The 17,500-nt window shown below is 42.7% G+C and overlaps 1 protein-coding gene across 17 annotated transcripts in view; it reads right to left on the reverse strand.

The window, feature by feature from the left end:
• LOC122634877 (serine/threonine-protein kinase mig-15) overlaps positions 1–17,500 on the reverse strand; it is a 29,796-nt gene that overhangs the window by 8,825 nt on the left and 3,471 nt on the right. For 3 of the 17 annotated variants that reach the window (XM_043824288.1, XM_043824294.1, XM_043824301.1), the window contains exons 3-15: positions 10,631–10,687; positions 10,110–10,154; positions 9,686–9,968; positions 9,303–9,514; positions 8,959–9,187; positions 8,617–8,880; positions 8,368–8,552; positions 7,815–7,835; positions 6,880–7,065; positions 6,451–6,554; positions 5,971–6,062; positions 5,573–5,649; positions 3,482–4,369 (exon numbers count right to left, since the gene is read on the reverse strand). In XM_043824288.1, coding sequence (XP_043680223.1) covers positions 3,482–4,369; positions 5,573–5,649; positions 5,971–6,062; positions 6,451–6,554; positions 6,880–7,065; positions 7,815–7,835; positions 8,368–8,552; positions 8,617–8,880; positions 8,959–9,187; positions 9,303–9,514; positions 9,686–9,968; positions 10,110–10,154; positions 10,631–10,687 — 2,643 coding nt within the window. The remainder of the gene's footprint in view (positions 1–3,481; positions 4,370–5,572; positions 5,650–5,970; positions 6,063–6,450; positions 6,555–6,879; positions 7,066–7,814; positions 7,836–8,367; positions 8,553–8,616; positions 8,881–8,958; positions 9,188–9,302; positions 9,515–9,685; positions 9,969–10,109; positions 10,155–10,630; positions 10,688–17,500) is intronic. The other 14 variants (XM_043824295.1, XM_043824293.1, XM_043824292.1 and 11 more) reach the window with 14 other exon arrangements.

A 17,500-nucleotide genomic window follows, 5' to 3' on the forward strand; every position in this document is an offset into this window, starting at 1 on the left:
TGCAACATATGGTGGAGCACGATCATCACAAATTATAGCCTCGTACGCCGTTCAGAAATCGATCCATCATCGATCATGTCAGGTTCCCCGTCTCTCTCTCTCTCTCTCTCTCTCTCTTTCTTTTTCTGTTTCTCCCTTTTTTTATTTCCCCAATTATCGTTCTTCTCGAAATTGATCCTGATCTCGGTCGATTTCCTCTTCTTCTTAAAGGTTCTTACTTTGTCTCTTTTTCTCATTCCCTCCCTCTTTCTCTCCCCCTCCGTTACTCTCATCTCACAGATTTCTCACTTTCCATGTATCTCTCTCTCTCTCTCTCTCTCTCTCTCTCTCTCGTCCACGACCATGCACTTTCCAAGGCAGATGGTTTTTAAAATTTGTTAGCACAAAACACACGCAAACACTTCGGGCTCGTTGACGGAAATGGCTTTCTCTTTCTCTCTCTCTCTCTCTCTCTCTCTCTCTCTCTCTCTCTCTCTCTCTCTCTCTCTCTCTCTCTCTCTCTCTCTCTCGCTCTTTCTTTCTCTCTCTCCCTCTTTCTCTCTCGCTCTCTCTCTCTGTTTAGGGGGAGGGAGAAGGAGAAGGAAGATACATAGGATCGTCGTTCTTCCGGTGGATCTTTAAAAGCTCGTTCACGGAAGTTCTCGAGATGAATGTTAATGAGAGGAATTCACGGTCACTCCTCGATCGTTCGGTCTCCTCGATAATTCTCGATAAACTTGCGATAATGATCGAGTCTGTGTCTGTGTGTTAGTTTTGTAATTATTATTATTATTATTATGAATATCATGGGAACGGGATCACTCGTTGAATATACTGGGAAGATTTTGCGGATGTTTTTCTGAAGATCGTGGATTAAAAATAAAGACGATATTATATGTTATATATTTTGCACGTGGTTAATATGGTTATTGGCAGCTCAAAGTATCTCTACACGCGATCAAGACCAAACGAAACCAATTGATGTTCATTAATGAACGAAGGTTTGTAATCCTCTATTTTTAACCTTTGCTACGTACATAATTTCGTTTCTTTATAAACATACTCGTATATTATTTCAATTAATTTGATATTAATTAAATATTTTTAAAAATATATATATATATATACACTCGATGTATATCTTCGAATTTTCTTTTCTTTTTTTTCTCTAAACATTTTGGACTTGATCGCGTTGAAACATAGACAATCGACATCCACGATTTTTTTCGGGAAAAGAACGGGTTTTAAAGAACGTCGTTATCACAGTTAGTCACAGAGACATTAATTTTTACCCACATAGCCAAGAAACTCGTTGTCGAATGAGAAGCACAATTAAAGCCTTAAAATGTTCGTTAGTTTGTAAGTTCCTTTGCGAGTTCGTAAGTTCATTTTCTTCGGCACCATTTTATTACTGCAGAAGCTTAGCTTAACGTTGCAAATTAGCTCCTTTAGATACGTACAAAAATTTGAAGAGATTTTTATATTAGATTTTGGAGTAATTGGACCATTTGTCTCGAGAAAAAATAAAACAAGAAAGAAAAAAGAAAAGGGGAAAAAAGATTGTATAAAAATATGCGCACAAAAAAGTTCTATAAAAACTTGCAACGTTAAGAAGTATTAACGATACGGACGTATTATTTCGGCTAAAACAATATACGTCACAATCACGTATATAGCCATCTCTCCCAAAATCCCGCGACGTGTCGTTGCGATGAGGGTAGTGGCGGTAGCGACGAAAGCATAATCTGCGTCCGTAACGTGGTTTTGATCTGAAGAGATGAGACGAATCAAATCCCCCCAACAAAAATTCCATGCTGTTAATCCTGCGTCCAGGCACGGGTCTCGTAACGAGGGTCGCTGAAGAAAGGACTCGGCGCACGGTTAACGTACATCTTTTTGCGCCTTATTACAGCGTGCTTATTAGACGATACGAGGGTCGAAGATTAGGAATGGCTCGATAGATCGAAAGGATCAAGGGATCATTGACAACGGGATCGGTCTATTCGTGGAATAACGATTTAACTGGTGCACCTCGTTCTTAACAGTAAAAATAAAAAATAAAAATCGAATAAAGTGTAAGTATCTAAACTATATCTCTTACGCTTGATTTCAAAAAGCAAATGGAATAAAAGTGAAGAAGAAAATCGCAATTCCAAAGTTAATAAGAGTAACGTGAAGAAAATAGAGTTCGATCGATGCTGGAAATGTTGACAAATTAAATAAAAAAAAAAAAAGAAAATAAAAAAAATCCAAAGATTCGTTAAGACGAACTAATCGTGATTCTTTGGAAGAATCATTAATTCCAGCTGACGTACCAAGGTTCGTTTCGTATATCCGATGATTTAGGTAAATATCTCGGTGCTTTTCCTGGCAAATCGAGGGGATTCGGATCGACTCTTCGGTTTCTCCAGGAAGATCAACGAAGAGCGTGGAAAGTAGGAATTGTATTAGCAGCATAAGTGACTTCCTTTCTCCTAAGCAATGGTTATGTAAGTAGAGATCGTAGAAAAAAATGGAAATATTAGTAGTAGTAGTAGTAGTAGTAGTAGTAGTAGTAGTAGTAGTAGTAGTAGTAGTAGTAGTAGTAGTAGTAGTTGTAGTAGTAGTAGTTGTAGTAGTAGTAGTTGTAGTGGTGGTGGTAGTAGTAGTAGTAGTAGTTATCGTTAAAAAACATATCCGTTATATCTCTATAATTACTGCCGAAAGACTCGACGAATCTTAGCACGGATCAAAGAATCTACTGAAATTGTAGAGAAGGTAGTAGCGATAGTGAGATACTGGTAGTAATAGTAGTATAGCACTGGTAGCACTAGTAGTAATTATATAATATATCTCGCTGCTACTTGTATCCAAAACTGTGAAAATCAACGATGATATAGGGAGGTATAGGATATAATGCGCCTAAAACTCGAGCGTAGCTGACTAGCCTTCTATGTGAACGTTATATGCCGTTGGATGTCGGAGAATGGATTAAAAAAGTTAAAAAAAAAAAAAAAAAAAAGTACTGTGGAACGGTGTCTATCAATAATCGTCCGTTAGATCCTAAATTAAACTCTAACGCTCTAAGCTGCAACTACGCGTTAATCATAAACACGATTCAAGCTTATCCTTTTTTTCTCTCGCTAAAGAGAATCGAGACGTCGCAAATAAAAGAGGATCACGATGCAGCTAAAGGAATGATCTTAAAATCGATTTGGAATCGTTATAGAACACTCGAAAGGATCGGACTAAATTTCGATAAATGAGACATTAGACGAGAGATGGAATAAAATGGATCATCGAATCGATCGAGTGGAAATAAAGTGACTAGGAAAGAAAGGAGAGGTATAAATCGAATATCGATAGACACCGGAGAGTAATGTACGAAGGTCGTAGGGGAAAGGTCGAGTTCGCGAAGGGAAAATGTGGCGATGAGAGAGTTATCGGAAGGGTCGAACCGACGTAGGAAGATAAGGGGGTAGTTCAGGCAAGCACACAGGCAGGACTCGCAGGTGGGACTGACCTGGGTGACAACAGGGCTGTACTCGCTAGCCGTTGTACTGGCCGTGGATTTAATCGTTCCCGCGTCATCTGGCGCGGCCAGGGCCGCATCGGAAGGTCTACAACTGCGTCTCCTTGTGGTATCGTCTTTATTGCGTCCGAAGTCGAGTCTCCTCGCCTCGTGCCTGTTACCGAAGACGATCTCGCTCTCTGTCTTTTCTCTCCTTGGCCTCTGGGGCCCGTCGCGTCCAAACGAGAAGTCCGTAAGGACGGGCTCGCCGGTACTAAGGGCGTTACCCTTCTTACCGACTATACCTGCGACGCTTATCTCGCTGCCGCGTCGATTACCACTCGCGAATATGCTCGACCTCGAGGAATCCGACTTTTGGAGATAAGCGGAGTGCCTCGTTGACGGAAAGAAATCCGAATTTTCGCGGCGAAATGCACGGGCGAACGCGCTCGAGGTATTACCGAGCTTCGAGTCGCTCTCTTGTCGTCTGTGAACCGCCTTAAGCTGCTGCTGCTGCTGCTGTTGTTGTTGTTGTTGTTGTTGTTGCTGTTGCTTTTGATGTTGCTGCTGCTGATGTTGTTGATGAAGATGGTGCTGGTGATGCTGCTGCTGCTGATGTTGCTGCTGCTGTTGTTGTTGTTGCTCGTATTTTCTACGCGCTAACTGCTCCTGCCTCTTAAGGGTTCTTTCGCCGGAAGAAGAGGAACGATCCTCGCTGCCAGACTTGCTCGTACCGACCGCCGCTTCTTGCTGGTGCTCCTGTTTCATTTTATCCAACCTTTCGTTAAAACCCTGAAAGAAGCGGGTGAAGTCCCACTCCTTCAGAAGGAGCTGCTCGTCTATCTCTGAGCGGCGGTTGTCGCTAGCCGTTGCACGATCGTCTGATGTCTGACTAAGTTTCTAAAGGCGCGCACGACGACGAGGGTAATGGTACGATGACAGAGAAAAAAAAAACAAGAAAAAAAGATACGTGCGATAATAACAATGTGACAGGTGATGGTGCTGTTTAGTTTATGCGGTGGAAATGTAACGACATTGTAGAGGACGACTAAGCTTGCTAACCGGTGGTGAAGTTGTGATTGAAGTTTCTTCTCCTTTTTTTATCTCTCTCTCTCTCTCTCTCTCTCTTTCTCTCTCTCTCTCCCTCTCTCTCTCTCTCCCCCTCTTTTTCTCCCTTTCTTTGTCTTCTACTTTACAAAGACGCAAAAATTTCCGGCAAAGTGTCTTTGATCGTATCATTAACGTATATATGTGTGTGTGTGTGTGTGTGTGTCTAAGTGTATTAAAGGAAGCGTTCGTGTTTAGGTCGATCAAGGGGAGTCTCCACCATCGGTGCAGCATAGTCTACGATGGCGAATGTATTTATCGATCGTGTATGATTTGTGCAGGGAGATACCGTACGACAGCGACAAAAGTACAGACACAAGGCAGTGCACCACAGTGTTTTTCTTTCAACGTACAAGGTTCAGTCACGGCGAGTCATTGATCATGAACATATGGCGGGGGTTGAGCGAACGAATACCATTGAATTAGTTCCGGATATCAGTCAATGTACGAGATAGGTGCAGAAAAAAATAAAATAAAACGTATGAGCTACGCAGTCGTCCGCGTTTCCTTTCTCTCGTTCGAAGAATCGTAATATCTCGTTAAATATGCCAAGACTAGATATATATCGAATTGCACAAACTGTTTTGCGATAACGATAAGATCAATGCTCTTCGAAGACTCGTTTAAATCCGTGCTCGTGCGTTGTCACTGTACTGGATTAAAAACGTTCGTTTCCCGTGTAAATATATCTAACCCGCAAAAGAGACGTTTTTTACCTTAACGACGGAGCGTACAAAAAAAAAAAAAGTACGAAGAACGAGAGAAGACGTATCTAAGCAGCTCGTTCGTGCAAAAGAAAAGACGGCGGACGCTCTGCGCGATCTACCAAAACGTGATTACACAGAACAAATGTATAGGTCACATACACTCTGTACATATCAATTTGAACCGGTATATTAGTGGCTCTCCATAGATCGAGTATATCGTATAATAGAAGATAATATAGCTACGTGGGTATTTGTTAGCTTGCACAACGGACTTGAAAGTTATACTCACTCGTTTCATGACTAGTGTACGATCTCCGGATTCTTCCTCATCTGGCGTCGGTGGCAATGGTCGATTGGGTGCTCCACCTACAAATTAGAATCCATATAAAATACGTCGCTGCGAGAGTGGATGCTCGATCGAGATTGTACATCGAATACGCCAGTCTTACGCGTGACATTTAACGGAGGGAAAAAGAAAAAAGGAACGAGCAAAAGTATTGCAACTGAAAAGTTTCTTAACAGATACGTAAACGTACAAATATAAAAAATAAACATCGGAGGTCATTCGTTATTACCTGCAAGAGCAGCGTTATAAATTGCACGAATCGCGGGGAAACTTTTCGATGGCAGGTTGCGCATAATTTATAAAATAAAAACGTAATAAATAATTCTTTGTCGATGTCCTACCTTTTGGCTTACCTTCGTGATGCGAATTCTGAGCGTTGTGCGAGGACGACGACGACGAATCCGACGATGGCCTGAAAGGAGAAAATTCGGGACTGCCGCAGGAAAATCAGATGCGAAGAACGATGTGAAACGATGGCATGATGAGATTCGTGGTATGCGTTGGGATTGTTGCGAGACCATGCGGCGACGATAAACGGCGGCCACATAAAGCGTATGTCGAAGAAGCACGGAATGGGCGTGATGGAAGATGAAACGAAATAAATTGCATTAATATTAATAGGAAAAACGCGACGGCATTGAAGTCATATTCTTCCGCTTCGCGTTATGATATGAATCCACCCTTTCCCATTACAAGTCGTCTCTCTCTCTCTCTCTCTCTCTATCTCTCACTCTAGCGGCGGACGAACATGACCCACTTCTCGTAATTATTTTATGCGCCATAAGAGCTACATGTTCCATAAATTATCATATCCTACTTACAGAGGCTTAGGCGGATCGCTAGCGAGAAGTGTACCGTCGTTCCTCAAATTGTTACTACCAGCATCTTCGAGATCGTCGTCGCTGTCACTCTCGATCGACAGTGCCTGGAATGAGAAAAGAAAGAGCACTTTGATTCGACATCATCGCCCTTAGCATGAATTTTTTCAAGCACGTCGTCGACGTTCCCGTCGTCGTGTTTTTCTTTCTTTTTTTCTTTTTACTTCTCTTTTTCTTTTCTCTCTTTTTTTTTTTTTTTTTTTTACACAAGGCACAAGACGCTGCAAAATACTTTCGCGCGAAGAAAAAGGGCAGAGGATAAAGCAAGAGGAAGATACGAGGAACGAGAAAAATGTAAAAGGAGGACGAATGTAGGAAAATATGTAACAATATACACATCGTCATAGCCGCGCACGCGATTTTAACGCTTACTTGATCGAGAATACTGGAGGATTGCTGCATCTGTTTGTTGTTCTGATCGTTAGCGCTCGCTGGCTGGACCGAATTCGAGGTTGACGTTGCTGGAGGGCCTTTATGTTGCCTGTTGGGCCTAGGCGGGGCCTCGGGGCCCTGTGACACACCAAGCTCGTTGAGTTGAGCGGCCAGCATGTCCAAGTCCTACCACCCACACGCACACACGCACAACCCCGTTAGTCACTGTTCCGAGACACCTCCGAGAATATACTAAAAGCCCACCACTGGACAGCCAAACAAGGCGGAAAGGCAGAAAAGTGGCAGAAAAGTAGGGAAAAGTACTGCACTTAGAAGCGAGCTCGCGGACACTCCAATTTCGTATTCGCTCGCTGTGAAGGAAATGATCATACGCAAGATGATTCTCGTATCAATATTAATCGTTAGAATGATCTAGCGTCCTATGACACGAATCATATACAATTCGACGAAGAGAAGGAAGCGATGACGTTGAATGTACAATTTCTTATCGTAGAGACGCTTCAAGCGTTTGGTCATTTTCCCGACACAACGAGGCACCGCCTAAAACGATTCTCGAAACACCAACAAACGTGTTGTTGCCTTCTAAACATTGTACGATTTTACTCGTGTAAAGAGTCCAGTCAAATGATTGGAGTGAGGCGTAAAGTAGTACAATGCTGTGCTCAAGCGATAGAATGTCGAAGAAACGAGTACAGACAGTTAGTGCATATACAGAAAAGTTAATAACCAATCAGTGTGTAAGGTATTACTAGGTAAAAATGTATAAACAACAGGATTTATTCTTTGATCCTCTTAAAACAAAACTGACCACTGACTGGATATGTAAGTTAGCTATATATGTGAGTGGAAACATAAAGATGATACTGAAACGTGATACGACAAAGGAGAAGAATAGGTGTGCGTGTTTCTCTTACCTCTGGCCTCCTCGGCGGCAGCTACGGTTCGTGTGAACATGGAAAAAAAAACAAAAACCAAATACATTCCAAATTCGGGTGCAAGGCGACTTAAATGTGTCGGTGAATGTATGAGCGTTGGTATACATGTATATATTATTAGTATCTGTCAGCGTGCACGCCTATATGCCGTAACAGCAAGTAGAACGAAACTTTGCGTGCAATGGAGATATATATATGTATATGATAAACAAATGCATAGTGTATTGTAAGTACAGAGAAAGAGAGAAAGAGAGAGAGAGAGAGAGAGAGAGAGAGGGAGGAAGATATAGAGAATAACTATGCACTTCACAGAGAATACGGCTGGATCGGTAAAAATAGCGTAATTGCAAAAAAGGATAAAGACAGCGTGTGCCTTCTCTACTCGTTATATATATATATGTATATAGAAATGCTGTTTAATTACTTTTTCATGGTCTTTGGTTCGAAAGGAGCGTCGAGAAGAGGAAACTTCGATAGGAGGCGTAGGCACGGAACGGAACGTTTTTAATCGATAATTTTGACAAATCCCTACCATAGGTTTAAACACGTGACTGTTTCTTTGAGGCGCAGCTTGACCACCGGAACCCCCGCTACCTCCACCGCCAGCGGAAGGCGCTTGATGATTGGAGGGTGGTGTCGAGACCTTGTGAGATTGTCGTGGATCGTCCCTAGGTGTCGGTGGTAGAGGTCGAGAAGGCGGCTGCGGATCTGGCACGACTAAAATGTCAACGACGTCAGAGATCTAGCCTTTGCTAAAAAAACTACGAACGCGAGTACTAACCGATGAGTCTGTGTGGAATGGCTGGTCTCGCAGGCGGGCCTGGTTCTGGTACTTCCCGCTGAGATCTACCTTGATTTGGTTTTTCCTTACCGGCTGGAGCTTGAGGAGATACGTCTTGAGTCAACGTCCGACCTTCTTGAATTTGCTGGAAATTACGTCTCAATGTATCGCCACCAGGAGCTTGAACTATCGAGGATGGTTCGCCAGCCAATGCTGGCTCGTCTTCTTCGTTTTCACTACCGCTGTATCGATAATCGTCTCTTTCTACGAAAGCAATAAGACTGTTTTAGATCGAACCCTTTAACAGGGAGATAGACGAACGATCCAAAGCTCTTTTCGTACCTTTCTCTTGTTTGCGTTTCTTACAGCGATCGATATGATCTTTGAGTTGTATTCTGACTTGTCTCTCCGTTGGTTGGTCCCGAATAAATGGATGCTTGAGCAACTGTTCGGTGTAAGGCCTCTGATGATAGTCCTTCACCAACACAGTTTCGATAAAACCATGAAACTTCTTCGCCCATTTTTTCGACTTCAGTCTCGGCGGTGGATTACGCGGTATCAAGAACAAGGCCTGGAGTTTGAAAGAGTACGATCAAACGAGGGGGATTATCTCGTGGGAAGACGAGTACAGGAGGTGTACTTTTGTCTGAATCGCTTCGTTAAGGAATATCATTTTATAGACTAACTCTCATCGGATGGAGGTCGCAAAGCGGAGGTTGTGATTCAGCCATTTCCAAAGCGGTAATTCCGAGAGACCAAAGATCACTTCTATTGTCGTAAGTAGCGTCGGGATTCTCGTCGCAAGCTATGACTTCTGGAGCCATCCAATAAGGTGTACCTATGAACGTATTCCTTCTGCCTATCGTTCTGTCCAACTGCGCGCTAACGCCAAAGTCAACTGCAACGAAGTAGAGCTACTTAGAGCACGTCCTAACGTCGTACATGCGCGTACGAATAAACCGTCGAAATAAACGATTCTTTTAAACGAACGAACTAGCTACTCGCCCGATTTGGATTTATTCCGACGGATCGAACGACAATGTCTGTTTAAGAAGTGGAGAATGCGTACCAAGCTTGACCTCGGCATTGTCGGTCAGAAGCACGTTCTGTCCTTTTATATCCCTGTGAATAACTTTATTACTGTGAAGATAACTGAGACCTCTTAATATTTCTCTCGAAATATAAGCAATCCACTCTTCCTTAAGGCTCTGACCTTTCGTCGATTTGACGAGGTCCGTGACGGAGCCAGCTCCGCAGTATTCCATAACCAGCCATAGCTGATCGTCCTTCCCTGGTGATGACTTCTTCACGAAGGCACCGTAGTACGTAGCTATGTTTCTATGATTCGAATACTGCGAAAGAAGAAGAAAAAAAGAAAAGTAGAGGAAAACAAAAATGAAATAAACGACGATAAACAGGCAAACGCGTGTCATCGTCTAATATCGGCTTGATTCTATGGGAAACACAACGTCGTTGTTTTATAACGCGCTCACCCTCTTCAGTACGTTTATTTCCAACTTGATTTCTTCCTCTTCATCCTGCGAACAAAAACCATTACCATTAGAGGCGTAGAATGTGAGAATTCCAGTGCGCGTAGATGGCCGTAAGAAACCGCGTGCCGTTCCTAGCCGTTAAGTAGGTAAGTAGAGTCGAGATTTACTCGTGCGTTGCAAGATCGACCGAGAGGAGAGCAGATGCACTGCGTAATGGAGAAAGAGAAGGAAAAGCCGTCGTCGTCCTATCGGCGTAATTCAAATCTCGACAAGAGAGAAGAACCGAGAACGCGAGCACAACACCGAGCGTTACGACGGTGTACTCAGCCATGCGTATATATCTCTCTCTTATTGGTACCGACGAATTCTCTATTTATCGTTTTCAAGGTTACATGGCAGCGTCGTATATTCGGTAAACATTTCCATAGTACGCGAGTCTATTTCTCCGAATAAATGTTCTAAGAAGCGATCGAACGAAACAAATACGCGTTTCCGATCGTTTCTCGACCGGGTAAAATTACCTCTGTGACGTCCATGACCTTGATGGCCGCCAGCTGACCCGTTTTGGTGTGTCGACCCTGAAAAGATACAAAGAACGTTACGTTCACGATCGGAGGAATAAAGATTGCAAAGTAAATCGGGGAGAAAGAAAGAAAAGGAAAAAATACGAATCCAAGTTTCCGAAGGAGTCTCTAATTAAAGCCGAACGTCGCTCGTGTTAGCGACTGAGGTATTACGTGTTATTAAAAGTCGATTAAAGGCGTAATTAAAGGCGTGACGTTTTAAGGAGCCAGACGTGCTGCGTTGCATCACAATGCGCTTTACCGCGCCACGAGTACTTCGAGTTCTCTTAAAGTTGCTTCGTTGACTTTGAAACAACACCGAATACTCCGAGAAAAGGAGAACGCCGATGTAGCTCGAACTTTCAACCGACAACAACACGACAGGGATTACGCTTGCCAAAGCAAGCAAAGAACTTTTCGAGAAGTATGCCGCCTTATTCCAAACGCGGATTTTGCCTAAATTTCGCGCAACGTTGTTCGCGCAACGTCGTTGTAGGTATTTTTTGCGTTAGACTTTGCTCTTATCGTGATTCATTACGAGAATGTGGACATGACGTGCGATCTTTAAGTAATGTCAACGGAGTTGACCGTTGATCACCGACCGACGACTGCGTGGCGATCAACGTGTCGATCGAAAAGAAAAAAATCCTAAAAAGAACGCGTGTCTCTGACACTCGGAAATCGGTGTAGCCCTCCGAAGCATTTTAATTCGCCATTCCGTGGGCAAATTCGCCATTACGTCGCGGCCATGCACGGCGACCACGCGTCGTTTTAACGTCGCTCAACTAAATCATCCCCTCTGACGACACAGGCTCGCGTAGGCTGCATCGACGACGCACCACCACCACCACCATCACCACCAACGCTAGACGCGTACGTACGTACATACATAAGCCGCGTAGTGCAGCGTAGCATAAGCTCGTCGACGCAACACGGTTGCTCGGTACGAAACAAAACGCTGTGCTCGTACCTTCCCCTCCGTATTTTTGCGCGCCAATGGAGCCGGAGGAAGAGGAGGAGAAAAAGAGAGTACCGAGGAGGGGATGAAGAAAGAGAAAAGCGTCACCGCATGCTTTTTATATTCAGCCTTTTTCCACGACAAAGCCACGTACATACGGCCGGCAGACGCCCAGACTACGTCCACCGTCTCTGTCTCTTTTCAAAGAGAATCGGTTGCAAGCATCCAACGTGTCTCTCTCTCTCTCTCTTACACACACACGCTTCTCTCACGGAAAATCGACGAAGACTCAAAGCTCTCTAGCGTTCCTCTCCTCTTGCTTATGTTACTGTACACAAAACTAACGTGCATTCGTGGCACGTGTGCTGTACATGGAAAAGGGATGATTTCTCGTATAAAGACGAATCGATAATGAACACATTTTTTTATCGTAACAAACTTTGCTCGTTCGGGATAAAAATTACAAGTTTTTGCTAAAACGAAAATGCAAAAATGAAGAGAGAAATTTATTTCCTCTCGTTCTTCCGAAGTCTAAGCAACCTATCGTAAATAAAATTTACATAAAAGTATGTTTTACTTTGGCGTAGGTATACAGCTTCGTGGGAGAGCTTGCGGTTATCTCAAAAATAGCCGAATACAATATCCGCATCGATCTCGCTTCTGACAAAAAGACCGTGAGAGGGATCACGCTCTACATTCAAGCTTCCATCGTCGACTGCTCTCGTTCGACCGTATCGAGAAAAAAGATCGATACGCATTTTGTGCTTTATTTTTAGATTGAAATAGAACCTTTAGGGCGAATATCTAGATTTTAAAGGTAGCAAGCTGAAATTTGTTAAAAATCTCATTTCTAGCCCGTGAGTTTCTTGGAACGGAAAGATCTTCGTTCGTGAAAATACTATTATAATCCTCTTACGAGCTATCTGTCGTATCGCGTGAGTGCATAGGTGCGTGCATACGTGCATGCGTGCGTCGTGCGTGCAGGCAACGACGCGAAACGCCCTTTCGATCGGCCTGAAATCGTTTCTGCCTTGTAAAACGGCACAGTTTTCGAACGACTACCGCATTTGGGGCTTACGTAATCGTAGCAAGGAACCGATCACCCGAAACAGACGTAGTATTTTCTTTCCCACGACCGGCTCGAAAAAAAAAATTAATCGACGCATTCGTTTAACACGTTGATCAATCATACTTATCTACGTACGAAATTTTCTAAACAAACTTCTTCTCGACGATTAATCGTACTTGTCAACCACTAACGCAACATTCATTTATTCGACTCGTTTATACGAACGTTTATACTTTAATCGCCGCACAGAGAAATTTGAATAAAAAATTACAAATGCATCGATCGATAAAAGAAGCGCATTGTTAGATAAAAACGAATAAACGAGCAAATGGAAACTTTACGATCGTGAGAGCTCTCTTCGCGAGCGTTTATTACATTATATATACAAAGGAATCACGAACAGCTGATTATTCCTGACAGACTTTCGTTATTCTCTGCGTTCGGATGATTTGGAAAAAAGAAAGCTACGCGTCGGATGTTCCTTATCTGGAGGAGTGCCGAGGAAAGGAGAGAAAGAGAGATACGAGAGAAATGAAAGAGAGAGAGAGAGAGAGAGAGAGAGAGAGAGAGAGAGAGAGAGAGAGAGAATGTACCGAAAGACCGTCGACGTTTGAATACGATATCGACTCCCATTCAAATGGGCCACCGCGTACGGAACACGCGTACGACATTGAAAATGAACGCGACATTGGAGGAAATACGTTTCTCTCCTTCGATGAAAATGCACATCGTCTTGGGACTAGAGTATAGCTAAGTCGAGCAAAGAAGGAGAAAAATAGTTGTCGAGAGGAAAGTCGATAGAAGAAAATAAAATAGAAGAAAGCGAAGAAAAAGTAAGGATTCGTTGAAATCGTAGGTCGTCCGTGATATCCTCGTCTTGCCACGAATTACGACAAGCTCTCGGACTCTTTCGTCGGTGAACGCCAACGTTCGATCGATGTAGAGACAGGTTTCAAGTACCGGTTTGCTTAAAAATAAATTTACGTAGGTATTCACCTATGTGTGTGCGTGCTTGTGTGTGTATCTGTACGATGGGAAGCAATAATAGCGCATGTTTTCCATATGTCGAAGTTAAGTGTTATCCGAATAAATCTTTATTTAATAAAGATCCAATCGAATATTAATCGTTTTAAAGGAGACACGACTAATTCCAAGTGACGTTTGAAAAAGAAATTTCTTTGAAAATTCAATCGAAAGATATTATCCATTTATATTTTTTCTTTGGGTTGAGAAAGAATAATACGTCGTTGCATAGTTTGACTTCATTAGCCAGAAGCGGGACGATATAACTAACGAGTTCGTAAGTGCGTTACGAAATCAAACGCAAAGTCAATGACTCATTGCTCTTTCCGAAAGTCTGACGTATCGACTCGATCAATTGATGTTTTAAAAAATAATACGTACTACTAAAGATGAAGGAACATTGCTTGAAAAAAAAAGAAAAGGAAAAAGAAACAAAACTGACCGACGTTCCTTTTCAAAATCACCAGGGTGGTTGAAACGAAGAATAGATCGATTCGATGCATATCGATCATATTATATATTAAAAAATGACAGTAGTCGCGCGATTAGCAAGACAGATGGCGTACGACAATTTGTCACTGTCATGACGCCGACATTCGAAGTTTCGAATTTCAATGAAACTTAACACGCTTCAATGGGGGATTCATTGACTCGACTTGGGAGAGTACATACGTTCGTACGTGTGTACTAAAGTGATATAAATACCCTCGGTAAAAAACGATCGAGGACATCGGACGACCGACTTTTACTCCCTCTGATCCCTCCCCCACCTGCGACACGCAGAATTTCTTTTCGTTCGCAGGTGTTTTCGCACGAGATCTTGATCGCGAGATTCACAGCTTTGTTCCAAGAAAAAGATAAATAAATCTTATCGGATCAGAATGGATTTTGTTACAACAGAAGTCATTATGTACGCTGGATCTATACGAATGAAAATAATGATTAGATAGAAGGGGGGAGAGAGAGAGAGAGAGAGAGAGGAAGACACGCATATATATATATACATATACATATACACACATTATATAGAAAATTTGTAGATCATGAGGGATCTAGAACGAGACATTAGACCGACTCGAGATCGAGAATCGTCGGAGTGCTTCGTTCCTACTGTCTACCTCCCCCCTGTCCTACCCCTCCTTTCCCTCTCCTGCTCGTTCCTCGTCATCGGCAACGGGTCATCGTCCTTTTCTCTCCCTCCTCTCTCTCTCTCTCTCTCTTCCTCCTATCGCATATATCACACAGCCGCGAAAGTAAAGCATTAAAGAGTGCGTGTGCGTGGAATAGGTGATGCATCGATGTATCGAGCGAGAAAAAGAGAGAGAAAGAAAAAAATGAAAACTTGACCCTTGACCCTTGAGAGATACGATAGGAGAACGTCGATTACTTCGAGATAAGGGCCCCGTGTGCTTTTACGAAGGAAAATGATATGCGAGAAGAAAAAAAGAAAGAGTTAGGCGTTTATTTCGATTGGTTGTATATAAATTGTATGTCTATATAACCTCTGCGATATATATTTCCTATATTATTTCTCTAGCACTCCTATCAACGAAATCCGTGTCTCGCTGCTAACAGATTCGACGAGTCGTTTTTCTACGAGGCAGAGGAAAAAGAAACGTAAGACCGGACTTTTATCGTTATCGGTAAACGTTAAGTAAACTAACGTTTTCGTGAATCATTGACATCCATAAGGGTAAATCGACAAATAATATCTCTCAGTTGTTTCCTATATCCAAGGAAAAGTATTACGAGGAATTTTATTTAGAACGTACGAAAAGATATTACGTGGATAATCTTGATAATATAAAAGAAAGAAACGAGGGTACGTTTATCGGTAAAAAAAAAAAAAAGCTTTGTATCGTTGACGACAAATTAGCATAACAATTGGAGAAAATGAAGTCAACTATATGAGCTTGTTAACGTCGTGGAAATGAATTGAACGTAATCCTCGACACTTGGAAAAAAAGTCGACCCTTTTTCGAGGTTCGCACGCGATACCGCGCCCTATGCTACTTCGTATCCCGGATATCCGTTATTAATAATCGATATCCGCTAATATAGATACACGGCCATTACCATGACTCTTCTTCGTAGACGCTTTCACGCTAAGTTAAACGATTTTTACGCTGGCAACTACTAGCTCGCAGGAAAATCTCGGTGGTCGTCTTATCTTGCATCCGGCTAGAAGGGACTCTAGCAGGCGGTATGGCCCGCGCTAATAGGCGCGGCAGTCTGTATTTTTTATGTCACTCGCTTCGTTAAAAAAAAAAAAGGAGAGAAAGAGAGAGAGAGAGAGAGAGAGAGAGAGAGAGAGAGAGAGAGAGAAAGAAGAAAAGAGCACAAGTACGGTAGAAACGACGACGATGTCCATTCCCGAACGCGGAAGGCAACGAGTTCATTTCAATTAGGGCCTCGTTAAATACTCCAATATAATACTCCCCTTTGGGCTGAAATTTATGATGATATGGAGAAAGAGAAAAATATATAATACGTAACCTAAACGAAACACAAACCTTCGACATACATCCTTCCACAAAAACTCTCTGTTTTATCTTTTTCTTTTTTTACAGCCTATCGTATCCTTCCGTGATTCGACGACCAATCGCCGTTAGCGGTGGTCGCTGTCGTAGCTAACCAAGAAACAACCGGAGAGGATGTCTCGCTATCTACTTGCTTATCTATAAGCAAGAGGATACCTCTCCTACCTTTAAACGAAAAGATCTTGATGAAAGAGGACACGAGAAAGATGATCGGCGTTGAATTAACACGAGGCATAACGACTTTCGCATGATAAAGTTTGTAATAAGTATTTCTCAGAGAGTCAGGACTTCTTCGTTGTTACACGAGTGGTCCCTTTTATTCTAAGAACTTTAATGACGCATACTGTACGTTCCTCGTCCTTCCGGTCGAGATTCTCGACCTCCGAGTAGGCGCGCGCACACACGAACATACTCTACGACCGTTTTTCACGCTCTCGAGTCTTCTTTCTCAAGGACGACCTCGCCAAAGAGAATTTTTTCAAGGTGAATCACCGTCATCTTTCTTTCTTTCTTTCTTTCTTTCTCCCCCTCCCCTCCATTTCTCTCTGTTCTCTCTCCCACCCCCACCCTCACCCCCTCTCTTTCTCTCTCTCTTTCCCTGTCTCTGTTCTTCGTTCTATGAGAAAGAGATAGACGAAGAGGGAAAGAGAGAAAACGCAGGTGAGGTTAAAAGTCTCTTGAAACGAACGATCGTCGTGTCTCTCCCACACGTCACGTCGGTACATCGCGCCGACGCCGCCGACACAACACGTCGTCCATTGACGATTACACGCAGGGTATTTCGCTTTAAAACGAGTCGATGAAAGAGAACAACGGAGAGAGAAATCCTAGCTAAGAGATAACTTTGGAAATGACGATAAACTTTTTCTAATAGGATACATTTAAATAGGAAACAATATTTCTACAAATCGAGTTAAAATATCGAACGTAGTAATAGCTTGTTCGGATGTAAGACATTCGTGCAATAATAATAAAGACGTTATTATTCCAGGAAGCGAAAATTATCACTCGAACGATCTTATCGTCGTCTATTTATCTCACGTAAAAGGAAAATAAAGTACGTATCTATATTTAAAAAGGAACCGAAGATCAACCTTGACATTTTCCGGAGAAAACAACCTCGGCCTCTCTGTCTCTCTTTTTCACTATTTCCATCGCGAGCTACGATCCCATAAAAGCTACCCACCATCCTTCCTCTCGTATCATTGCAATTTCCTATACCGACGATAATTCCTCCT

Source organism: Vespula pensylvanica, chromosome 16 (assembly GCF_014466175.1).
Source record: "Vespula pensylvanica isolate Volc-1 chromosome 16, ASM1446617v1, whole genome shotgun sequence".
Taxonomy (NCBI): domain Eukaryota; kingdom Metazoa; phylum Arthropoda; class Insecta; order Hymenoptera; family Vespidae; genus Vespula; species Vespula pensylvanica.